At 42.5% G+C, this 27,143-nt stretch overlaps 1 protein-coding gene and 2 long non-coding RNA genes across 3 annotated transcripts in view; 1 reads left to right on the top strand and 2 right to left on the bottom strand.

The window, feature by feature from the left end:
- The window catches only part of LOC116696805 (uncharacterized), a 451,372-nt gene that overhangs the window by 243,122 nt on the left and 181,107 nt on the right, over positions 1-27,143 (bottom strand). The window lies entirely within an intron of this gene.
- Positions 1-27,143, bottom strand: part of tenm1 (teneurin transmembrane protein 1) — a 178,337-nt gene that overhangs the window by 88,405 nt on the left and 62,789 nt on the right. Inside the window, exon 6 of the mRNA XM_032527961.1 lies at positions 6,353-6,526. Within this exon, the coding sequence (XP_032383852.1) occupies positions 6,353-6,526 (174 nt within the window). The remainder of the gene's footprint in view (positions 1-6,352; positions 6,527-27,143) is intronic.
- Positions 4,212-4,398, top strand: LOC116696804 (uncharacterized). The gene is made up of 2 exons (XR_004333837.1): positions 4,212-4,280; positions 4,327-4,398. It is a non-coding gene; the product is annotated as an uncharacterized LOC116696804 (long non-coding RNA).

Here is a 27,143-nt window from a genome sequence, read left to right as displayed (position 1 = left end):
AGAATGCAGGTTTAAGGAACTTCTGCATTTGCAGCACTTTCCCAAACCGGATGCGTTGTCCGTTTATATTGAGCTAATATACAGTCCATGGTTGACAAGCAAGTAGCTTATGCTAGGTCGTTAGCTAATTGTTGGTGGGCAACATAAGATTACGACAAGCTCAGTTATTTTTAGTATGACTGTTTTGACCACCGTTTACAACTCTGGGCAAACCCACAAATTTATCATTAACTGTATAGATAGACGACTAATCTAGCAAACCCTTGTCTGTCTGCCTCTACTCTTCTGCTGACTGTGGACAAATCCACAGTATGTCCCTAGCCAGCTAGCAACCATCCACTATTATTCCAGCCATGGGGAAACATCCACAGTCAGCCCCCAGCCAGCCAGCTAGCAACCACCCACTATCATTACAGCCCCAGCCCAGGGACACATCCACAGTCAGCCCCCAGCCAGCTAGCAACCACCCACTATCATTACAGCCCCAGCCCAGGGACACATCCACAGTCAGCCCCTAGCCAGCTAGCAACCATCCACTATCATTACAGCCCCAGCCCAGGGACACATCCACAGTCAGCCCCAACCAGCTAGCAACCACCCACTATCCTTACAGCCCCGGGGACACATCCACAGTCAGCCCCAACCAGCCAGCTAGCAACCACCCACTATCATTACAGCCCCAGCCCAGGGACACATCCACAGTCAGCCCCCAGCCAGCTAGCAACCACCCACTATCATTACAGCCCCAGCCCAGGGACACATCCACAGTCAGCCCACAGCCAGCTAGCAACCACCCACTATCATTACAGCCCGCGGACACATCCACAGTCAGCCCAGCCAGCTAGCAACCACCCCACGATCCTTAAAGCCCAGGGACACATCCACAGTCAGCCCCCAGCCAGCTAGCAACCACCCACTATCATAACAGCCCCAGCCCAGGGACACATCCCCAGTCAGCCCACAGCCAGCTAGCAACCATCCACTATCATTACAGCCCAGGGACACATTCACTAGTAACTAGTAGCAACAGTAAAAAAGTACAATATTTTATGAGTAGTGTGTATCAGAATGAGGTAGCATAAAATGAAAATACCCAAGTAAAAGGGCAAATACCCCAAAACCCCATTTAACCCCTTTCAGCCACACTATGGCTAAAATACAGTAAATATTTTTTTCACCAAAAAGAAGTGTTAGTCCATTTACCAAGAAGATAAAAATTGACTGTGATTTTTTTCTTTTTTTGCCTTTGGTCGAAGATATCAATCTAAAACTCTCAAATGTCAAGAGTGAGCATGACAAAGCCCTCTGCTCACCATAAAATGTGTCATCTACACTGTAAATACTGACTGCAGCCTGAAATTATGTTTAATTTCTTCAGCTATATTTGGATGACATGTTGTGAATGCAGGCTGAGTAGCAGACAGAAATGTTGAGCTGTTGGGCTTTCTCAACTTGAGGCGCTCAAGCAGGGGGTTCACCAAATGATCTATACTTTCTCTGCGTTTGTGCCTGTGTGTATGTGGGTGTGTTACATCCTAAGACTGTATCCCAGCGTGAGAAAATCAATGAGACCAGTGTAACAGCGACCAGTCCATCCGCATTTGCACACATGCTCCAGCAGGCGCGCGCACACACACACACACACATCCTTTTCCCACATACATGCAATATGTACACTCTTCTGTACACATACCCACTGCTCAGCCTCTCTCTCTTCCACTCGCTCTGCACGCAGTCTAGAATATTGATGTGCTCTTTAAGAGCCCTCCTCTCTGTCTGTGTCACATTCCATCCATCTACAGACAATTTCCAACCACACCATCAGATAGAGTGAAATCAATTCAGCACTAACTCTCCTTTCATACACCCGGTTTATACACCCATCGCATAGGCTCAGATGGCATTCCACACGCTCCACGTTTCATCATCTTCACATTATAATGAGGCAATATGCCACTCTACTGTATGTCAGTTTGTATCATTTCATATAATTATTATATTGGGAGTTCCACGTTGACTGAAATATTATTCTCAAACTTCAATGTACTTCATTAAGGCAGGGATTCCACTGACAGAAAATTTCTTCTCCGGGCACTTCTGCTTTCATCTGCACCAGAGGAATTTTGCTGTATGTGTGGGCATGTCTGCGTGCTCGCATGCATGCATGTCAGATGTAGAAATAAAGTAAAGGGAGGGGAAGAGAAAGATGGAAGTGTTGGTGCCTGTGCCTTCACACGCGCACATCAGCCTGAAGTTGATTGTCATGGGGTGGGGAGTGGCAATTAATGTAGCACTAATTAAGAGAGGCATTTATGTGTGGAAGACTAAGAAGGGCTCCTGGTGATCTCTGGAACTGCAGTAGAGATAGCATGAAGAACATAAAAAACAGCACGCACGGCTTGACAAGACAGTAGCCATACGCAGATGACACAACGTGTCTATTAGTATCTAGTGCCGCGCTGCAAGCTGCCTCGTAAGGTAGACTACAACTCTGCTGCACAGGATCCGGATTTTGGCAAAAAGCCAACAAATCAAACAGAGAGCCTATCGTAATGACATTAAAGTTGACATAGAACAACAACACCAAAAATACAGGAACAGAAATACAAAGCAGATTACCACCTTCCAATCATACCGTTGAGCTCGTTTCATCTCTCCCTACTGTGTCATCAGTTTATATCCAAACAAGCAGAAACGGATAACTATCCTCCAATCAGTCTCCTCAGCCATCTTTATGCCCCCCACTGCTATGTTAGTACTTGTGTTTATAGCAACGCATCAAAAATAAAATCATTGATTCAAGAATTAAAAAAAAAGACAATTTTTACTGCTTGGTTTCTTTGTGTTGTAGGCAAAAGTCATGAAAATGGCTAATAAGTTGTTTCATTAAAATGATGTGCCACTTTTATGATAGATACCTTAAACATCTTTTATGTAGATTGGTATCCATCAATCATTCTTCTCTCCTCCCATCACTCTCACTCACTCTTTCCTCATCCTACCGTGTCCTGTTTTCATCATTTCCATTCCCCGCAGCCTCCTCTCACCATCCTTTGCTGTGTAATCTAGGGGATTGTGTGGTCTCTTGGTGTGAGAGGTGATGGGTAAAGCAGGATGAGCGTGATAATCTGCCACACTGGATTACAGCCTAATCTCCAATCTCTCCGGCCCTCCTCTGCCGGGGGACCACCTCCACCGTGCCAATTTTATTAATCTGAGCCCCCTGCACCAACAGCTTAGCTTTGCCCATTTTGATTTCCCAGTTTCAATCAATCACATAAAGCAATAGGAGTTGAAACAAGAGATTGTTGTGACGCAACACTCGGAAGTGTATTCCATGACCCCTGCATGCTTTATCGGAGAATTTAGCCACGGATGATAGTGTTAATCCTCAGAATGTGAGGATTCATCAAGAATAGTTGCTTTAGGGATGTCCCTGGTTGCCTAAATTGCAGCGGGTTGCAGTTTGCCTCGCACAGTCTCTGTAAGTGCTGAACATGGGCTCCAACAGCATCCAAAGTAATATCCATCAGAGTCAGTCTATGAAGGTTACTATGTCCTGCCTGACTTCATGACCTGGAACACTCACAATTAATGTCCCATGTCATAGGGTTAAATTGGTGTTAGTAATTCCGCTGGCTAGTTGAGAGATGGCAGAGTGAAGAAAAGCTATTCCAGTCACGTACTGGCTAAGAGGGAACATGATTAACCAATTACCTAGCCTTTCTAATAAATGAGTAATCAGTTTGAGGCTGATCTCTGGACTGATGTCTCTCTATCTTATTGGAACATTCATTGTGATCAGTGTGTTATGTATGCAAGCCAGAGTCCTATTGCAAAACTTGTTCCTATCATAATGTTTAAATGCTGTTATTTACATTTTAAGAGGAAATTCTAGTCTACCGTTCTATTCAAATAATTGTGCTTCCCTTAAATCCTGTGCTTTTGAGAGCCCTTGGATGATTTCTATTTAAAGTGCCCATATTATTTCTGGGATTTGGGGTGTTACATTGTGTCTCTGGTGCGAATACAAACTTAGAAAAAAAAACATCCGTGCTGTTTTGGGTGAGACATGGGTTTCTCGGATATCCGCCACGTTGTCATCAATTCGAAGCACTAGTTTAGGACACCATGTCAAAGCACCATGGAAAGTGTTCTGTACAAAACACTCCATCGTGTCCCAGTCGCAGAGGACAGAAGAGAGGCATGGGTTGTAACACGTGTTACAATGCTCGCCTAGCTGTTAGCATAGCACGCCCTCACACTCTGCAACTGACTAGGTTCAAGGTAACTTTATTATCCCCAAGGGGCAATTTGAATTACTAGCTAGCAGTACTTACTGCGAATGTGCGACTCCCAACAAAGACGGTACAGAAATGAGATGTTTCACTCTGTAGCTAAAACAGAGAGCTCAACACAAAGGGGGAAAACAGGATCTGCAGCAATAAGCAGGACAACAAAAATATGGTGTTTACTGAAAATTAAACCACATAAACCTATTCTGGTGTAACTTCTAAATACAATTATGAACCTGAAAATGAACAGAATATGTGCACTTTAATTAAGTGTGCAGAGAGAAAGTACAATGAGATTCATATTCAAAGACAGGTATATAAATTAAAATAGTATGTGACCTGTATCCACATGTATGTAATGGAACCAACCTTTCTCAGTGTGTGTGTGTGCGTGTGTGTGTGTGTGTGTGTGTGTGTGTGTGTGTTGTCGTCTTGGCACACAGGTGTTTAGTAAAAGGTACCCAGAAAAGCAGTGCTTACTGTGGTAAAACCTGTATCATTAAGGACACCTGTAGCAAGCGCGAGCCAACTGTCTGGTTTATAAGGACTTAATGACTTAGGAACACAGACCTTTGACAACAAGCACTGATCACATCCATTCCATGGAGATTAACATATTAAAGCAAAAACAAAGCATTTGGCAGCATGTTGGCAACCAGCACTCAGAGCTCAGGCACAACTAGACATGTACTGCTAAAATCCATTGTTAACTCAAGCTCTTACACCTTATATTACAACAATACGTCTTGAGTTCAAGCCAGACGTTAATGATGTAGGCTCACTTTGTATAACAAGTGCTGGAAATTGTGTGCAAAAACATAATATGCAACATACAATTAAATACCTATGACATATCAAAGAAGACTAAATTCAGGAAATTATTTTTATAGAAACAATACAAGCATTTAGCATTTGAAATGATCAGTTGGATTCTACTATAAGGGACATAACAGCCTCAGATGGAAATAATGTTTAATAATGACTGGCTGTCTTGTTGTAAATTTTAATAGACTGATATTGGGGTGTCTGTTTTTTTAAATTTTATTCAGAAGATATTTAAAAAAGAAAAGATATGGTGAAAATATTGGCTGCAGCTACAGATTACCGTCTAACTTTATTATTTGTATATGCTTAAAGGAGTACTAACATTGCTCTCAAGGAGCACAGGTACTCTCGCAATTTAATAGTCAACACCAATGGAACGTTGTTATGTGTCATGGAACATTGCGCTCTCGTGAAAAGGTTGGATTTGCTCCATCTTCTGATGATAAATTTTGTGTAGAAAACCTTGAATCCATGTCATCAGGCACAATCCCTGTCATTAGAATCAATAAATCCATGTTATTAGACACAACGTGCACATGTGTAGGCCAATGTGTTTTTGCATCACGTATTGGGGTAATGCGGTAACTTCCCCAGCTCTACTTCAGCAACAACATCACTCGAGGCGATGTAGCAGACTGTGCTGCCAAAAAATACGCCGTACAACTTTTTCACATATGCAGTAGTGATGCCCAAGAAAGGTAAACATACTTTGATGTGAAAAAGCAGGAGAGTTGCCCTTTAAGACTGAATAAGATAAGACCTCAGACTTTAATTAAGCAGTAAAGGCATCTCATGTAAAAATTTGATCAATTTGAAGAAAAAGCAAGCATCAAAAAGCCTGATGGGAAAGTTACCACTTTGCATGGTAAGTTACTGTAGGTCAGACTTACTTAAACCCCCAATATCAAACAGAATTTCATGGAAATAAACATGACTTGCTGAAATTAGACTAGTATAACTGTTAATCTTGCTTTATAAAACACCCCACTGGTTTAACTGCACACTTGCCTTATTGCTTTTAAAATGTCACAAATTCTAAATGAAAGCAGCAGAGCACAGTTAAAGTGTGTAAAATGCTTTAAGCCAATGTTCATTCAATACATTTAATCATCACAAAACTGCAAATCGCTGTATTACATTTGCTTTCTTGTTACTGACGGCCACATCCTGTCAATAGTTGAGTGCAGAACATCTGTTATTACGGTGTATGCTGTATGTGTCTGTCAGCTTACCTCTGTCACCAGCGTGTGTGTTTTCAGGGTTGAGTGTGTCCAGCAGGTGGATGGAGCTGGTAGGTCTGGTTTTGCTGCGGTCATCCTGTTGATGGTCCGCCGAGCTCAGGCCGTTCTCATACAGCTGGCTCTCGCCGTGCCGCAGATGCCAGGTCAGACCTAACAGGTGGACCGCTACGCACGCACACGCACGCACACACACAAACGCACACACACATACACACACGCACACAGTCAGACAGAAAAGATCATTAGTAAAGGCATTCCGAGAGGTGTGTCTGAATCTTCTTCAATGTCTATCTTCGGGTTCTCACTCAGTTTATTTGCTTATTAGTAAAGCAGCGGACAATTAGCAAATCCACAAGGTACACCCAAACACACACACCCCCACACCTACATACACAAACGAGTCCAGTATATGCACGTGGACATGCGTACATGAATGCAGAACGTGGCGGGGGGGGCAATTAAGGCAGATCTTCAGAGCCTGAGCCCAGGGCTGGTATTAAAGCGCTAACACAGTCTTTTATGCATGACTAATGATGCTTTGAAAGCTGCTGCCGATTCACAATCCATATGGGCCTTTTAAATAACAAAGGGTAGGGGAGGATAGGAGGATACAGGATTCCCCCTCCCACTCATAAAACTGTTTACTAAGACAACAATCCAGCATGCTGTTAAATAAAAACAACTAACACCTGGCCATTAACAAAATTAATTAGCGTCTTGCAAGGCTGTCAATAAAATGTTCAGTAAAACATTTACCATCCTCTGACCAATCATCAGGTTGCCTTCAAGTGAGATTATACTCCAACACTGTTTTAGTTTGTTCCTTTAAAGGAATCTAAAAAGGTAATGTCCCTTTCCTGATGTGAAGAACAAAGCAAAATAAATAAATCATCGCAGGGTTTTTTTCTCCTTTGACACATTCAGAACATCAAACAAAAGCAAAGACTCAAATCAAAAAGTTACTTTGCGCTGGTGGCAGTCAGAGGATGGCTGCTGAATGCAGATCAAGGTAAGGAACTTCTAACGACTTCAAACATCTTCACTGTCTGTCTTCTGTCTGCTGATTGCCGACACCCGGAAAAAAAAGCACTTGACACACGCCCGACAACGCTTGCACAAAATGGCTGCTTAGAAAAACAAATGCACAATTATATTGGCGTGACCAACACAATCATAGCACGCTCACACAGTTTCATGTATGCGCACATGCAAATTCACGTCCATACGCTCGCCCACACGCTCGCCCACACTTGATCCCGAACTGATAAGGAATACCTAATTAAAACTCCAGATAGTTCAAAGCCATTTGCAGTCACTTGAAGGTTCAGAAGCACAGACAAAAGTTGCTATTTTCTGTGCAAAGCTAATCTATGATGAGCTCTGAGAGTTGAAGCCCATGTGGCCCCATGATCCACTCTGGCATCTTCTGACTAGCCTTAGCCACTGTTGGTTTAGCTATCTATTCAAGCACAATATGGGCTCTTCTAAGCAGAACACGGACGATTACTAGAGCCATGAGGGAGACGTCATGCATCATTTAGTTCAGACTAATTGAACTGTCAGCCTGTGACGAGACCAGACATGGACACGCACAGATTCTCCACATCAGTGTGGGTACAAGTCACTCTTTTTAAAATCTATTTTCTTCCGTCACTGTAGTTTGCTTATTTTTCATTTAAGAAAGATGCAGTGTGGGGGATTTTCTCATTAACACATTGCTGTGAAATTAGTTGTGATGACTCATTAAAAAGACGAGGGAAAAAGAAAGTATACCAAACAGTAGCTCAAGAGATCGGCCTTGTACATTCAATTTCACTAGTTTAGTCTCCAGCAAAATCTCTTCTGCTTGTCTGGTACTGCAAGTACTCTAGTTTTAGCAGACAGGTGGGAGAAATAACAAGCATGTGGACGCAAGCAAAGACATGTTGATGACAGTCTGAATCTCATTTTATTCAACAATGATAAATTTAGAGACAGTCCAGCAGACATTTCCTTTAAACTAAAGCCCATTACTAACTCACCTTTATTAGAATTAAACATGAAATATAGTGTTGCACCAACAAATGTAGGTTTGTACTGTATGCATCACCACTGTTTGTACCGCAATATATTACACAGTTTCATAAATGAGTCTGTAAGGGGAGTGATGACAAGTTATTCCTAAACTCATACATTAAGCATTTCCACCCTTCACTCTCTCATGCTCCATTCTTTCCTCACTTCCTCTCATCTGGATTGCTTTTCTTTCTCTCTTTATTCTCGAGTGCACCCCCCCCCACCTCTGTTAGCCAAGTGTTACCCACTCCAGTAATGACTCTCTCTCTTAGCGACAGTCCTCACTGGCTCTCCTATCTTCTCTTCCTCACCACTCCATCCCTCCTTAAAAGCCCCTCAGACCATGCTTCTCCTTCTCCTGCTCATCAGCCACTCTCTCACTCTCACGGTTTATGGCTGTTGACCTTTTGCAAGAACACTTAGCATCTAGGGCCACAGAGCGAGCGCGCACACAAACACACACACACACACACACACACACACATACACACACGGAGGAGGGATAAAGACCTGCGGACGTGATGAGGAGAGGATGGTGGTGGAGAGCGTAGGTTTGTGTGTATGCTCTTGTGTAGGAGCTGATGTTCTCACGGCAATATTAAGTATTGACAACATATTTGTTGTTCTTCACTTTACCAAGTTCATTCTGGGTATTTAAAAACTGAGTACTTAAGTAGCCACAGGCAAGGACAGGACAAAGGCTTACATTTGAATACTTTTAAAGTGAGGGTTTAAGGAGGGATCTAAGATTCTGCAACCAAGAGTCTCATTAATTTGCTGGAGTTAGCTAGCAGTTGGATCTGGAAGTTTCCATAATTGGAGCTCTTCCGAGGCCTGGATGGGCAGCAGTGTCAAAGAAGAGCAACTGTGTACTGTGAAGATTAATTATTGACTGTGGGAAAAACATTTGACACAAAAGAATAAAAAGCTCAAGGTCCACTTTATAGTTTTTTCTAGATGTAGAAAGTTAGTTCAGTTGTCATAAAGCTTTATTGTAAGATCTATTGTCATAAATTGCAGGAAAAGCTAAGGTTTTTTTTAATGCAATACTTCAAAATGCACATAAAGATACGTGCGTGGAAACCAGCGTTATGGCTTGGAACATTTAGAACATTAAAAGAACACAGTCCAGTACAGTAGTAAAAACTAGCTCCGGAACCAGCAGCTCCACTCACTTCTTAACTCTTTTGCTTATAGTATTTGATACATTTTTTATCTTTTGTGTGGGCACACTTACACACACTACGACACAGCATGCAGTCAGTTACGCGAGCAGCATGTGCTCAGCATGAACTCTCACTCTCACTCTTTTTCCCCTGTCTGTCTATCCATCTCTCTGTAAGTGTCCATCTTTCTCTACTGCGCTCTAGCAAAAACGCACATAATGATCACATGTTAGAGAGGAACTCTGAGTGAGTCCAGTCATTATAACAGGAGCGGCGGCAGCACTGTGGCAACAGCGAGCAGCAGTGCAGCGAGGTAACAGGCTGAGGTTCTAGCACACATGAATCATTGATCAGTGTGACAGTGAGATGACTGCCAGAGGTAATAGGACTGCACAGCTGTAAAGGGGTTTCTGTACAGTACCCTCGCAGTCGGCTACCCCGCCGAAATGTGCGTGGAAGATGTGGCAGCCTGAAGAGAACGGCGCAGGGACGAGGGAGAAACGGAGACAGTTAAAGTAGTAGTAGAATGAGGTGCTTTATGTGGCTTTTGCAGGCTTACTTAAACTACCGTGGAGAAAAACAAGAGAACAGAAAAATCCAGGCTGTTAGAAATTTGTGGATGGAGCAAGCAAGGCTGCAGAGATAACAACCTCTCTGTACGGCTCTTGTACACAAACAGCTGGAATGCAATGACGTATGGATCTTTATTGTGACTGTAATAAATGGTAACCGTGCACCACTAAATTATCTTCACCATTATTTCCAGATAGGCAGGTATTAAAAGCCAACTGGGCTAGCAGAAGACGAGATAGTGTTAGCTTGCAGTTGCTGCTATTGTTGTTGTCAGGCATGTGTGTGTCTCCAGATTAGATAGAAATGATTGTGGGCTCCAGTGATGATTAGATTTCACACTTGTGGTGGGAGAAAGAGTAGGAGACAGAGAAAGTAAAGTATGTGTGTGCGCGCGTGCGTGTGTGCGTTTGTGCGTATTACTGTTTAATGCCTGTTGTTACACACTTTGTGCAGTTACCTGGGGTTTATAACAGTGCTGGGTTGGACTGCAGGACACAATGGTGGGGTTGACTGTGAAATAGAGCTGCACGATTATGGCCAAAGTGATAATCACAATTATTTTTATCAATATTGAGATCACAATTAATCATCACGATTATTTGTTGATTTTAACCAAAACAATTTTTATTGTCACATAGGCGGTTTATAACTACTTTCACATCCATACTGTGCTACATTCCTGGATTCCTGGATTAACAAGGCTAAAACGTCCCTGAACTAAGACCAAACATGTCATGTCTTAAAGTCTTATAGCGGGTCCCCCCACCTTGCTGTCGCATGCCCTCACATGGCCAACACCTTTAATTTGGCCTTCTTCCTTTGGCCTTGGCTAAACCAGTTTTGCCACACTATTTAGCTGCAATACAGGTAAATTAAAATTACATGGAAAAGATAGCCTAGGATATATTTTAAAAAATATATAAATATCTCTGAGAAAGTTCCTTCACTTGTTTTTAACAATGGCAGACTGATTAAACGAGATAGGGGAGAGAGGGAGTGCGATGGACTGAAGCATGTGTTACTCCAGCACGGTCGAATGGCGGGTCAGCAGAGTTACACACGTCGTGTGTATGAAATGTCTGTATTGTCACTGCGCTGCATTTTCTTTGAACTATGATACTCTGGCCATGGGTCACATCTCTCGCCCAGGTCCAGCAGGCTCCTTGTCACACGCTGTTACTCTACCAACTGAAGTTAGTTGCCGACCACTGGGCGCTCAGGGAATTGTTGTAGGCTGCAGGAGGCGAGGAAGGCGGGGACGAAGGCTGCCTGCCCGGCTGAGGGAGCTAGCACACAGATCGACACTGCCAAGCCTCCTACTCACCAACACCTGATCGATCACACACAAAATGGATGAGCTACAAATACACATGGAACTGCTGCTTGATGATTTTCCAAAAAGCCTGGCTGAACACACTTACCAATAGCCGTTAACAGCTAGCAGCTAACTCTAGCAGCTAACAGCTAGCTCTAGCAGCTAACCAGGCAAGCAAGCTACCCACCGGCAAGAACAAGACCGGGTAGGTGAACTAAAACAATGTCTGAGTTGAAAACACATCTTGATGTTACGTAAGGGCCCTGTTCATGTTGTAGATACACATTAGCACAGATTCAGGTCGGGGTTTTTTCAATCAAAAGTACTCATATTTATAGCAATCAAGATTAACATAGGAATTCTCCTAGAATATACTGTTTTATTGATAACAATTACAGCTAAGGTCAGTTAAAACATTTTTATCAATAATCTCGCAGAAGCGGAAACACACCCAGGCTTTATTGCCAAGTTCTTTCTCGCTCACACACACGGCAAACCACCGACTATATTCCATCTGACAACCAAAGACTACAGCTGCCTTTGCCCAGCAGCAAACACTTTCAAGTGCATCAGTCATTCGATTTAGTGTGTAGTTTAGCATGTACAGTAAAAGCAATTTCTCATCCAAGTTCTGCATGGCTGTGTCAGCCTCTAGCTAAGCCACAACTTCTGAGGGATGGGAGAAAGAAAGGCAGAGAGGGAAAGAAGGGGAGAAAGAGATAAAAGACAGGGAGATGGAGAGAGGGGAGTAGGAAAGAAGTGGAGAGACAAATGGGGAAAACAAGTGTGAAGGAGAGTGAAGGAGAAGGACTTCAGAGCCAATAAAACAAATGTGTGTCTAAGTCAACGTTAAGAGTAGAGACTGAGAGCCTGGGGGTCTGCCTGCCCTCCTGCCTTTTCGCCTGTCGGCCCTCGCTCCACTCTGACAGACAAGAGGTGCTAAAGTGTATTTCTTACACCCCTCCACCAACCCCTTGAAAGCTACTAATACCACTGTCATGGCTGTTTAAGTGTGTATTGTTTGTGTGCATAAGTGTGTGTCTGCTGACATTTGCTTGTGTGCAAGCGGCAGAGCAGCAGCAGAGCCTCACTGTCTCAACGTCTTGTCTAACACTCAGGACTCATCAATCGGAGTGACCTTGCTAGTCTGGAATGGGAAGTCTTGTTTGTATAAAGGGATAAAATGGCGAAAAAAAGGGATAAAGGAAGAGCGGAGGAGGTGACACACTTCTCCCATCTTGTATGATGAAATTTGCTGTATATCCTGGTGTTTATTTGCCAGTGAAACTTGCTGTCACAGTCATCTCGTTAGTCACGGTAGCGACGGTACACCAAGTCCAACAGATCAGAGCTTTCTGCTTCACACATTTCTCTGTTGTTCTTTCATTTCTAATCACGCCCCCTCTCCCATTCCGTCAGAGTCCCTCACTCACCCTGTCTGTCTCCCACACACTGTCTTAGGGATCTGGCCCTTTTTTAAAAGCTGAGTCATGTCACAACAGACAGAATAGTGTTAAATGAGCAGGGGATCGGCGCCATGTTACATTCCCCTCCGGCAGTCACCACTGAGAGCTAAAACACTGCTGACAAATAGCGACTCACATCTGCAGCTCAATCCCTGTGTGTTCGTGAGTGGGTGTGTGACTGAGAAGAAAAAAGTGTAAGTGTGACTTGGCGTGAACGTCCGTGTGCACGTGTGTGAGCATGTACTTGCCTGGTGAACTATTGGAGATATTGAGGCTTTTTCATTGCAGCCTCTCTGACCTTCTGGAGACATTTTACCAAAGGGCTCTCTCGACATTCAGAGCTTTCTGACCAGAGTCAGTCTAGCCATTTAAAGCAATTTTATCAAAGGCTCCTGTAGCTGTTAGGGCAGTTTTAGCAAAGGCCAGCAGGTTTCTTAGAGCTGCATCAGATGACCAAAATAGAGGGCTGAAAACAAAGAGAAACTGGACCAATCAATACAAACCCCAATGAGGCATGAAGCAGCTGGCTGAAAGACGCTGGAGGAGAGCAACACACACACACACACACACACACACTCAATTTTCCCCTTAACTTTTTCTGTCCTCATGCACCCATCATAAAGTTGTTTACTTGCTGCCAGAACGCTGAACAACACAGATACAGTTTACAGTCAACAAGATCAGAAAATGCTTTCATGAATCAGAAAGTGAAGAAGAAACACACATGTGTTACTGGTTACCAGAGTTATTCAAGTATTTTAAAAAATCCCATCCAGTGTAACAATCAAAATAAACACCAATAAATTTCGTTTTTTGAGAACTAGAACTAAATAATGAGCCCTAGGTATATAAATTAGTACATATACATACAGCACCCTAAAACAAGCAGAGGAGGAGGGATAAGGACCTTCGCACGTGTTGAAGAGACGATGGAGGTGGAGAGTGCAGGTTTGTGTGTGTGTGTGTGTGTGTGTGTGTGTGTGTGTGTGTGTGTGTATCTCTTTCACAGGAGAGCCTCACCAACATCGCAATACAACATGGCTTCTCCACGCATCAACAGTAGTAAAAGCTGTATGAATATACGGTTTTAAGCACTTTTGTCCAGAGCAGCAGATCGATTAATCTCATCAACAGTAGTAAAAGTAGTAGTAAATAGTATCTATTAGGCGTCAGCTATTAAAATGAATTAGCAGCTATTTTGATAATTAATTAAATATTTGAGTGATTTCTTATTAAAGATAAGTAAGAATTCTTTTTGTATTTTTACTGTGAATATCTTTGAGTTGTGGATGAAACAAGTCATTGGAGGAAGTCATCTGGGGCTTTGGAAAACACACATTTTTCTCAATTTCTGACATGTTATAGACCAACCAACTAATCGATTAATTGAGAAAATAATCAACAGATTAATCCACAATGAAAATAATCGATAGTTGCAGCCCTACTTCTCTCTTATTTTTGCCCTGCCGATCGGAGCTGGAGCCGATAAATATCCGAGCCAACTGAGGAGTAATTTGTCCCGGTAGTGAATGCCAATTCTAACCTTTTCAACTGCAGACAAAAGCCAGATGTTAGTGGGTGAAAGTGGTTTTTTTTTGTCCACAGGTAAAGGAGCACGAGTGAATCAAAGGTGAAAGCCCTATTAGTGTGAGCTATAATTATAGTACAGATTGAAAATATAGTACAGATTAGGGCTGCACATTAATCGAATTTTAATCACTATCTGGATTTTGGCTTTCCGCGATCAAATTTGCATGATCAAGCCATATATTAAATGCGTCATTCCGGTCATAGAATGCTCCGGGATTTTTTGCAAAGCCAATCTAGCGCTCCGTAAACCACTGTCTGATCATGTGCCAGTCAGAGATGTTCCCTGCACCGTGCAGCTCAGTTTCTAGATGTAGACAGTCACAGAGGACAGAGTAACGTGAGGACAATTCAACAGATAGCAGTTGGTTATACGTCGGTCACAAGGTTTACCAGTTAACGCAACATTTTGTCCCGTCTGTTGTTTTTCAGACAACAGCAGTAAACAATGCTAGTTAGTGTCTGTTAGCTCACAGGACTCTAGGGTGCTACTTAGTGTCTGTTAACTCACAGGGCGTTAGGGTGCTAGTTGGTGTCTGTTAGCTCACAGGGCTCTAGGGTGCTAGTTAGTGTCTGTTAGCTCAAGCTCTAGGGGGGGCTAGTTAGGTCTGTAGCTCACAGGGCTCTAGGGTGCTAGTTAGTGTCTGTTAGCTCACAGGGAGTAGGGTGCTAGTTGGTGTCTGTTAGCTCACAGGGCTCTAGGGTGCTAGTAGTGTCTGTTAGCTCACAGGGCTCTAGGGTGCTAGTTAGGGTCTGTTTAGCTCACAGGGCTCTAGGGTGCTAGTTGTGTCTGTTAGCTCCCAGGGCTTAGGGGCTAGTTAGTGTCTGTTAGCTCAAAGGGCTCTAGGGTGCTAGTTAGTGTCTGTAGCTCACAGGGTCTAGGGTGCTAGTAGTGTCTGTTAGCCACAGGGCTCTAGGGTGCTAGTAGTGTCTGTTAGTCACAGGGCTCAGGGTGCTAGTTGTGTCTGTTAGTCTCACAGGTCTAGGGTGCTAGTAGTGTCTGTTAGCTCACAGGGGTAGGGTGCTAGTTAGTGTCTGTTAGCTCACAGGGCTCTAGGGTGCTAGTAGGTCTGTTAGCTCACAGGGTCTAGGGGTAGTTAGTGTCTGTTAGCTCACAGGGCTCTAGGGTGCTAGTTAGTGTATGTTAGCTCACAGGGCTCTAGGGTGCTAGTTGTGTCTGTTAGCTCACAGGGCTCTAGGGTGGCTAGTTGTGCTGTTAGCTCACAGGGCGCTAGGGTGTAGTGAGTGTCTGTTAGCTCACAGGGCTTAGGGTCTAGTTAGTGTTGTTAGCTCAAAGGGCTAGGGTGCTAGTTAGTGTCTGTTAGCTCACAGGTCTAGGGTGCTAGTTAGTGTCTGTTAGCTCACAGGGCTCTAGGGTGCTAGTTAGTGTCTGTTAGCTCACAGGGCTCTAGGGTGCTAGTTAGTGTCTGTTAGCTCACAGGGCTCTAGGGTGCTAGTTAGTGTCTGTTAGCTCACAGGGCTCTAGGGTGCTAGTTAGTGTCTGTTAGCTCACAGGGCTCTAGGGTGCTAGTTAGTGTATGTTAGCTCACAGGGCTCTAGGGTGCTAGTTAGTGGCGTTAGCTCACAGGGCTCTAGGGTGCTGTAGTGTCTGTTAGCTCACAGTCTCGTGTTATTTTTTGTTGTGGTTGTCTAGTTGTAGTGTTCTGTTATGCTTTTGCCAAGGTTTTTTGTCCTCCTTTTTGGGTGTCTAGTTTTGTTGTCATGTAGAGTGTACAGGGTTCTTGTAGGGCTGTTGTGATGTCTAGGTATGTTTAGTTAGACCAATTGGGTATCTTCTGTCAGGTGTGTTAGTGTGTCGCGTTTGGGCATCGCTCCACGCCGCCGCTATAGCGGTGTCTAGTCTTTCGTGGCCGTTAGCCTATTTACACAGATGCGCCGCTAGGGCGCTTCACGTTCACGTTGTCTGTTACGATCCGGGAGCCTCTAGGCGCTCGTTAGTAGTTGTTTGCGGCTTTTTAGTACTTCACCCCCCTTTGGGCTCATTATGAGGTCTGATTGTTTTGCTCTTAGTCAGCGTCCCGTTCCGCCTACAACGGCCTTTATACGCCCCCTTCGATTAGTCGCGGTGTATGGTTTTGACACCTACCCACAGCCTTCCGCGGCTCTGAATTGTGGCCTGTATATTTCGGCGTCTGTTAGCTAAACGGGCTCTAGTGAGGCTAGTCACAGTGTATGTTAGCTCACAGGGATCTAGGGTGCTAGTTATGTGTCTGCGTAGTCGTGGCCTCTAGGGTTGCTAGGTTAGTTGTCGTTAGCTCACAGGGCTATAGGGTGCTAGGTATGTGTTTTAGCCACAGGGCGTACGGGAGCTGTGTAGTTAGCTTAATGCTACTGATTTCCCCTTAGATAACAGGGTACTATCATGGAGATTTTTTCCCGATCACTCATGCCTTTTTATAGTGGGTTCGGCTGGAGCTCACATGTGAACCCCGCCTGCTCCTAGCTCTGCCAACAGCATTCAAAAGCTACTTCGTTGAAGCGACCTATAGATCGCTCATGTGTAGCTCTTAGCTGACATAGCGGCGCTCTTAGAGGTGTCCTCCGAAGTTTTAGTACGTATGATAAGGAATGCTAATGCTATGGAACCCTTTATGAGTCTTTGGTAGTTGCCCCCCACCCCCCCCCCCCCCCAAATGCCCGGTACGAGTGCTGTCGCGGTTAAGCCCGATAGTTATGCTTTTAGGCGGTACATCCTCGCATACGCTTTAGTAGGTAAGTCTCGCTTCCTCTGGCTTTTTGCTACACATGGGCTTTACGATAGGTAGACGATGTCTGCTTTAGCTGAAGAGTCGCGTCCGCTTAGGGTGGCTAGTTACGCATTGGCTTCAATAGATGCCCATGTCGCACAGGTCTTCTAGAGCAGTGTAGCTTAGCTAGATCTAGTGCTCACGGTAGCAAGCCCTAGTGAGCATTAGCAACGGTGCAGAGTACGTGTGCTGTTCAGCTCACCAGGGCTAGTGCACTAGACGGTGCTAGCTTAGTTGCGCCGTTGAGCTACAGGGCCTCCTGACGCGGTGTAGTTAGTGCTGCTCAGTAGACTCACACCGAGGCGTCGTACTAACTGAGGCTGAGCCTTAGTAGTGACTGAATGCCCCCCCATTTTTTTGGTTTTGGCGGTCTAGTTTTAGTGTATGTTAGATCACAGGGGCCTAATAGAGCCTTAGCGGTAGTCTCTACGTGAAGTGTCTTGTTTTACCGTTTCGCACATGGTGCCTCTATGGAGTTCCGCTACGTCTGTACACGAGGATGCTTATCCGCCCTCAACGTCGGCCCTTGTCAGTGGTTGACAGTTGCTGCCCAGTGGTCTGTTAGCCCCTCACTCTCAGGGAGTCTAGTGCGGGCCTAGCCGTTAGTGTCTCGTTACGATACACAGGCCTATAGGGGGGCGTTAGTTGTCTGTTAGATCACAGGGCTCTAGGGTGCGAGTGTATGCTGTTAGCTCACAGGGCTCTAGGTGCTAGTTAGTGGCTGTTAGCTCAAGGGTTCTAGAGTGCAAGTAAAATTTTTCAAAGGTCGCACCTAACGTCTCGCATCCACTGCCTCTCCACAAAACGAATCAATGTTGTTATATCGATATGGTTTAATTTTGGCGTTACAAGATTCATTTTGCTCTAAAGCCGTTTGGATCTCCTCTTATCTCCTGCGCCAGCCCCCGCCCCATTCCCTCACACACGGGCCCCCAGCAAGCAACATGGACAGACACAGCCCCACCCCCCCCCCCCCCCCACCCCCCCCCCCCCCCCCCCCCCCCCCCCCCACCCCCCCCCCCCCACCCCCCCCCCCCCCCACCCCACCCCCCCCCACACAACTTACTCACACAAGGCTCCCAGCAACATGGACAGACACAGCCCCCCCCCGGCTATTTTTTCAGATACTCTCATTACATGTGTTGCAGCGGTATGTATGTACAACAAGTAGCATAATATGGATGTGAAAGCAGTTATAAATAGCCAATGTAACTCTAAAATTTGTTTTGGTTAAAATCAACAAACAATCGTGATAATTAATTGTGATCTCAATATTGATCAAAATAATTGTGATAATCATTTTGGCCATAATCGTGCAGCCGTAGTACAGATTGAAAACATAGACAGAATAATGCCAATGCACAGTGCAGAACAAGGCACGACGGCTGTACTGTGATTGAGTCACAGTGTGCGACAGCAGTTTTGTGTCCAACTGAACTGTGCTGAGCCAGTACACTGCTAATAAAACGAGTTTTAGTTTCCAGGCCTTACTGGAAACAAGCTGTAGCCGGCCAATATTACCCACTCAGCATTGCTGTGTAGATAATTGGTTGCCAGTTGCTCTCCTCTGCAGAGCTGCACAATGAAGAGGATCGCCGCTGACCCCAGCCAAACAGCAGCCACCTGCTCTACAACCTTTTCTTTGGGAGAAAGTAACATTTCACTAGGACCAAGCGACCGACAGCCATTACCGGATTTAGCTGTCCCTCTGACTTTTCCTCTGTACATAATCATTGGCCTTTTGCCCCCCTCATGCTATCAGAACAGACTGCAATCCCCACTGGTCACTCCACTGAGGTTATTATTATCTCAGTCTGTTAGTTTCCACAATTTTGCATTCATAATATTGTGCTCTCTACCACCTCGTATCAGGAACTGATCGTCCCTAATCTAAATTTTGTGAAGCATATTTATCTACTCTGTACAGCATCACAAAGTATGGTACAGTATGTGTTCGACGGCCTGCAGAATGTGCTGTCTCCTTGACGAGCAGCTCAGACTGAACTACAGCAGCACATCTTCAGCTGAGTGAATCAGCACATTTGAACTTTTTCAATTCAGACTTGGACTAACCTTTTATTCTGGCTCTTTCCTTCCACATGGAAATACTCACAGTCTTTGCTAAGGAGCTACTGACTGCTACAGCCGTGGTTTAGGTGTGTGACAGCAACAACGGTTTGTTCAAAACAACAATGGCAGACAAGATCAGATGGTTCATCCAATCACCTGCCAGGTATCTTTCATTATATTATTTAATAAAAGCCTGGAAGTGGGCCTCATGTTGCTGGTGCCATAAACTCATGCGAGTCTGTTTTATGTAATTATAAAGCAAATAATGTCCACGTCTGAAACTGGGCCACGAAAGGGCGGAATTGCCACAGCCGAATGTTTGTCTCAGTCTGCCCCGTCCATCAGTACACTAAAAATTCAGACCAAGGACCAAATACACCCTGTCTTTCTGTTGGATACATTTTCTTAATTATTTTGCACATAAAAACGGAAATATAGGCTACATACAAAAAAAATATTTGTTAAAATATTATACTGTACTACAGCATACAAAGCAATTTCATATATGTATATATAATCTCAGGACTCAAGACTGTGCACCAGGTCCCCCCTCTCTTTTTCTTCTGCACAACCTATACTTGATATTTTTTTATATTCTTATATTTTTATAGTTCGTGTTGACACTGTAAAGGTTGCTTCAATATCATTGCACAGGTACTGCACTTGTGTATAATGACAATAAAGGCTTTCTATTCTATTCTATTCCTGTTGCTACTTTCCTGCTAAAAGGTCTCACTTGAACCACCAGTATTCATATTTTTCAATCTCTATTCTGAATAAGTGTTATTGCTGTAGTATGTGTTTCCAAAAAGGACTATAACAGCCAGGAGCACTGGTGCTGAAGATGGACAAAAAGTCTATTCCCATACTGTACAGTTGCAGGAGTTGCTGAATGGTTGGGCCTACCTCCACCCTCATCTCTACACTCCTCAACTCTTCACTTTGTCACTAGATTTAAAAACTTGTCAGAGCCCTTGAGCGCTTTTCTTTCAAAGACGAGCCTGTGCAGCAACACTTTTGAGCTGCTACTTTCCTCAGTTACAGCTCTCCAGTTTATATGACAGCTGCTAGGGATGTTGAAGGCCAGATTTAATCAACCGGTTTGGCAGTATATGTCTGAAACATGAATGAACTGCACGGGTGGGCCAGTGATGAACCAACTAATCACTAATGTGAGTCACAATTGTTTCCCTCCTTCACCCTCCATACACAATTTGAAGCGCTTTCTTAGCTAGCTATGAGTAGAAGTACTTCAAACTTAATTGTTTATTTTGTTTTTACCTCTTTTTTTGTACTTTCTAAAACTACTTATTGGGCTACTTATCGGACCACAGTCAACACAGCTGCGTCATTGTTCCGTATCAGTTGCTAGCTTAAAGCAGATGAGCATTTTGTAACGTTACTTTAACTCACCCTCTCTCTGACGGACACATTTCCCTCCTTTGCTTTTTTTCTCTCTTCTCTTTTGTATTTGCTTAGTAACTCTTTAATTTGAGATAACTGTGATGCTACATCGAGGCAGCTAACGCTAGCGTGGACGTGTAATTAACGTTAGCTAGCTAGCTAATTCAACGAACTCTCTATAGGTAACGACGTTTTAGCAGCAGGTGCGGACTGAACCATTTGCATCGTACTAAGGGGGTTAGTTGGTAGAGGACAGCCAAAAAAAAGCCTTTTTTGCTCTTAATCTGTAAATTACGGAAGCCGAGAACGGCCCTGGATTTTTTTTTTACACTGTTATCTCGTGATAAGGATTTATTAATTCGTTATCTCGATATATCGAGATAAAAAATTAATTAATGATGTGTTTTGTCTTCAATTCAACCTAATCCACTGCCACGAACGGCTTCCGTACAAAGCACTATTAAATGAATTAATAAACATTTTATTACGTTTCGCATCACATTGCTAAGTTAATGTTAGCTTATGTTTAGGTTAGCTTAGCTGAAGCAGCCATTTGTACAAATGGATCGCACAACTTACAGCTACAGCCAGCGGCGCTAATAATCATATGAGTAGGCCTACTATATAACATATAAATAATATATAATTTAAATAATCATATAAATACTAAAGTTTATAATATATAAATAGTATATAAGCTACAGTTACAACCAGCAGCGCTACGGAAACCGTTCGTGACATTAGTTTGAATTCAAGACAAACACATTATCAATTACTTTGTTATCTCGATAAAACGTTCTTTGTTATGTCGAGATAATGAAATAATGAATTTGTTATCTCGAGAAATCAAACTTTGTTATATCGAGATAACAAATGAATCAGTCGTTATCACGAGATAACTAGATAAGTGCATAAAAAAATAAAAAAAATCCATGGCCGTTCTCGGCTTCCGTAGGTAAATGTCTGTTATTACATTTTCAGCTGCTGTTTATGTATTACATTAAATACCTACAAACTTATAAATATACAGCAAAAAAAAAAGACTATTTAGCATTATCATGTTGGGGGCTGTTCCACTTATATAACTTTTTTGTGTGCCATTACACAATCACTGCAACAATTGACATTTATACAATCTATACAATTTAAACAATACAATTGAAATTTAGAGTTGAAGTATGATGCTCCTGTCACTGCTGTCCTGTCTGTCTTAGTTTGTCAACTGTCCACCTCCCAATAAAGATTGACAATGTCATATAAAACCCATCACTGTCAATCGCCAGTAGGCCTTTTTCACTGAAGCCGTTTTGACTTCTCCAACGACGTTATCTCCCCAGCGCTGCGGAGTACAGTAAAAAAGCACAGCTGTAAATGCTGTAATTAAATGATGGCTGGATTCCATTTAGCGGTTTGGATTTTGAAGGGTCCTGGTATCGTGCATGCTGGCTCACTGTCACTCTCATTCAGGGTTTCTCTTGCATAGAGGAATTTCTGCCCTCCCCCGAAGAAACCAGTCCCAGAGAAAATCACAAGCACCAAAATAAGAATAGAGAATAAAAATAAATGTCAAATCCTCTCAATGTGCGTAACCCTTGTGTTGTCCTTGGATCAAATTGACCCGTTTCTAAGTGTTTTATATCAGAAATATTAGATTTCTTTCAACCAAATTGCCCCAAAAATAACATAGATGATTCCATACAACATTCTTCAGGTAAAATTAATGTTTACGTTCATTGCATTTTTTGGGTGTTTTATTTAATCTTATAGAATTTGGATTCTTTTTCATAATGGTTTCAAACCAGTATCCGGACAAAACTTTGACATCTACCCATCCATGTGATCCACTCAACATCCTCTGATCTTAACTATCAGTCAAAATAATTCATGATTTCTGCCTTGTTAACTAAAAACTTATGCATGATTTAATATAAATGAGGTTTGTTGACCATGAATTCCAAGAATACGTGTAAAACCTGTTATTAAACCAGCTCAGGTTTTAGAAAAAGCACCAAAAGCATGGAAGAAGTGACAAATCACAAAAAAACAAAACAAAGAAACATTGGAAAAGCACAAAAACAAAATTCAATTTGGACCTGGAAGGACAAGTTCATGGTTAACGGGAGGACAGCACAAGGGTTAACCACACAAGCAGAACATAAACTTGAACATATCCCAGTTTAATCTCCAGAGTCAGGCTGCATACTGGACTCTCCTGGTGATTGATATAAATATTATATGTTTAACCAGTTTTGTTAATTGGGGTTTTATTTACCGAGGCATAATACACAGTTTATCAAATTGTCAGAAATAATAGGTAAATGCATAGATTTCTGTCAAATAAGATAACACAGACTCACCTTTACTGTAGGTGGACAGATCATGCTTACTGCCATGCGTGGTCACGTGAATATAACGGAGCTATCATAAGAGTTATAAGTAACATCTGAACTTGTCCTATTATTACAAGTCTGTATTTGGGGCGCCCAGATAGCTCAGTTGGTAGAGCGGGCGCCCATATCTAGAGGTTTCCTCCTCAACGCAGCAGGTTTGACTGTGACCTTTCGCTTCATATCATTCCCCCCTCTCTTTCCCTTTTCCTGTCTTCTGCTGTCCTATCAAAATAAAGGCTGAACATGCCCAAAAAATGAAAATAAATGTCTGCTTTTGTTACATTTCCCATCGTGTTACGTCTGTGCTGTCTGTGGTCACACATTTTGACTCCTGAAAATGATACAAGGTAGGTGGCTTATTTGACATCATTTGCAAATTTTAGCTTTGTCGCTACCTTTAGCTTTAGCATTTTAGCTGTTACCTTTCTGTCTGCATGTTTTGGTTTATTGTCTATGGAAAGGCCTAATGTAGTTCTGGGATTGTGCCTCGCAGTGCTGCTGTTGTTACATGTTTCCTGAGTTTCTGACAGGAAATAGAGAGCTAAATTGAAAAAAAAAAAATGAATCCTGTCTAATAATAATGGACCAAGGTCTCCACAGATCATTATAGTCATACATGTTGTTGTTAAATGTGAGTGTGTGTCAGAGCAAATGTCTTCTTGTTGTAATGTATGGTTGGCCTGAGCCTTTCAGTGGTAATTTCTCAACTTGTTAGCCAGGGTGGAATAGAAGCACTTCTTGATAAGCTATAATCATCCTGGAGCTTTGAGACAGACCAGGCCGGCTAGGACATTTGGAGGAGAAATCCAGATCAAGAGGGAGCGACTTAAGTACTCTTATTCACTTCAGCCACCAAGCTATTTGTAGGGCTGCAAATACAGATTATTTTCATAATAAAGGCATAATTTTTAAAATGTAAAATGAAATGCTTTTTTCCAATTTGCTTGTTTGGTCCAACAGACCAAAACCAAAAAGATGTTCAATTTAGAAAAATATTTATGAAAAAAAAATAATAAAAAAAACGTGGCCGGGTTAGCTCAGTTGGTAGAGCAGGCGCACATACAGAGGTACTCCTCTCTCTCCTCTCTCTCTTTTCTCTCTCTCTCTCTTTCTCTTCCCTTTCATGTCTTCATCTGTCCTGTGGAAATAAAGACCTAAAATGCCCCAAAAATGAATCTAAAAAAACAAAAACAATTGCAAGTTCCCACATTAAAGAATCTGAAAGCCGAAAATGTTTGACATTTTTGCTTTTATAAATGACTCACCATTAGTCCATCGATCAATTCATTTGTGTCAATTCATTAACTGAAAAAATCATTCCAGCACTATTGTGGGCGAGACATTACATAAACATTAAAACCAAAGCAATTAGCTCATTAATCAATTAGTGTGTCAACACGAACATACATACAATTATTTTGATAATAAATCATTTGTGTAATTTCTCAAGCGAAAACATTAAATATTTGCTGCAGCTTTCAAAATGGATCTGCTGCTCTGTCTTCCAGTATAGTAAACTGAATGTCCTAGGGGTTTTGACAGGTGTGTGGACAAAAGAAGACATGTAGAGCCATTGCCTCAGGCTCTGAGGAAACCAATCAGGAAAATAATCTGCAGATTTCTTGATAACGGAAATACTCGTGTATAGCTCTAATAAACACACAGACACACACTCTATGTTTTTTCCTTGCGAGTTCAGTCAGAGGCTGTACTGAGTTTGACCCCTGTGAATAATAGCTAACTTTTAAGGCAGATGCTTTGATTCGCCATCAAACTGTGTAAGCAGATTTACTGAAAGAAATAGCGTGAAAGTAATGAACTTAAAGCCACTAACGACTCATTTGGTTCTTTATGGAACCACCAGGACCCCTGAAGCAGCACGTAGTGCACAACAGAACTATAAAGAAGCTCTTAGCTGAAAGCGTACACTGGCTGTGTCCCTGCGTGTGCAAAGTGACTGAAATGTGATTTGGCGGTGATTATTTGATTGCAGGGTGCTTTTGACTTGCTCAATTCACTTGCGTCAGAAGCTTCTCCCTGTTTCCATAGAGATGATTATCTTTCATAACTGACACATCCCGCCTTTGGCTTATATTTGATTCAACAACAGACATTTGTAACAGTTTAAGACAGCAATACATAAATAAATAAATAATGCAGAAAATACTCTTTTACTATACTAATACTAATTAGCTTTTTGCCTCTGACCGCATGATTGAGCAACACAGGGGCAGAACTTAAATGAGGCTTAGAATAGAAAATGTGTTACTGGTAGTGTTGTCAGAAGCAATATTCTTTAAGATTACAGATGCAATCTTAATCTGTCCTCTATCTCTCCTTAAATGCCCCGTTCGCTATCATAATGCCTGCTCCTCATATCTGATGGCTGTGTTGTGCTTAATAACAAGCTACGACTGCAGAAGGGGGGAGGGGGGGGGGGGGGGGGGGGGGGGGGGGGGGGGGACGTTGGGAGATAAACAAATTAACAAAGCTATTCACAGCCCCTGCAACACCAGGGGGTATGGGAGGAGAGCAAAGAGGCCAGTAAAGAAAGAGAGGACTGCCTTAGATAATCACAACAGGGGGCATACAGTACACTGCAATCACTTAGGCACCGCCTTATCTCTGCAATCATGCATCCTCCTGTTATTGTGCTAATTGGAAACCTTAATTTGAGACTTAATATTATTGCCTCATTATTTGCTGGGTTTCTTTCCCCCAAATGAATAAACAAGTCTCATAACTTGCACAAAGAGCTTAAAGGACTGGCAATGATTTGAGGGTGGATTCAAAGAACTGGTTCCAGACAGTCAAAAAATATGAGGATTTGCCACAAATCATCAATGTCTGATGTGTTTGTTAAATTATTAAGACCTACGTTGAAGATTCCTTTGCAAGGCCCTCGCTGTTACCCAAGCGGTCACACTGCGCCTCCACTTAGTAACTAGCTCCGTTACATAATGAGTCACAGTCTGGAAAACTGTGGCAAGAAGTGCAAAGTTTTGGCTGTGTGTCATGAGAAGAGATGAAGATTTAGCCAAATACGACAGCTGCGTTGAGATGATTTTTAGGGAGCATCTCCAGCATTCTGAAATGTTGGGTTCCAATTTGGCGCTACTGTAAAAACAGTTTTTTTTTCATGTTGTAAATGTCTTAATTAAGTAAGAAGTATATGCAGTATCACACTGACAGACTATACAGGAGGATAAAGAAAGATGAAGATATGGGAGAAGTTGTGGCTATTAATGTACTATGCATACTAGCATACTGTAACATGATAGCATTATTGTTATTATCTATTAATGTATGATTCCCTTGAGCAATCAATTAATCATTTGGTCTATAAGATGCAATAAAATAATGGGGGGAAAAGCGCAAGGTAATGAAATATTGTTTTTCAGTCCGACCAAGACTTCAAAACCTAAGGATATTTATCGTACTATTACATAAGACAAAGAAAACTAGCAAATCAATATAATTGAGGCAGGAAACAAAGGACTATTCAGCACGTGATTGGCTGAATGGTTTCAGCTCTGCCTGCATGCGCTGGGTCTGGAAAAGTGTATGAAATACATAATAATAAATTGATAATAATAGTCAAATACAAAAAGAAGTGTATTGTTGTTATTGAGAATGCAAATAATATGAAATATATACAATATAACAACTGTCCGGCTAAGTACAGGAGCTTATGATATTCGGATAAGTCATTATCAAATTCATTATCATACAATCATATCATAATGATGAATTCCATTTCTTATCATAATGTGAATATGTCTGTAATAAGTAGAATTAATAACCAATAAGAACCTGATTTAATGAGAGACAGAATCAATAAAAATCAGCCTGGCTATTATTTGATGAAGATGAAAATGCGCAAAACTGCTGGGCGAGATGTTTCTTTGCTCTTCCTGTGAGTGGCTGTTAATTAATTCGTTAAAATGACTTAATCATTATGTAATGAGAGAACCTAATCATCTGGTGA

This window comes from Etheostoma spectabile, chromosome 10 (genome assembly GCF_008692095.1).
Source record: "Etheostoma spectabile isolate EspeVRDwgs_2016 chromosome 10, UIUC_Espe_1.0, whole genome shotgun sequence".
In the NCBI taxonomy this organism is placed as follows: Eukaryota; Metazoa; Chordata; class Actinopteri; order Perciformes; family Percidae; genus Etheostoma; species Etheostoma spectabile.
The sequence above is the reverse complement of the archived record's forward strand: the minus strand, read 5'-3'. Positions and strand labels throughout refer to the sequence as shown.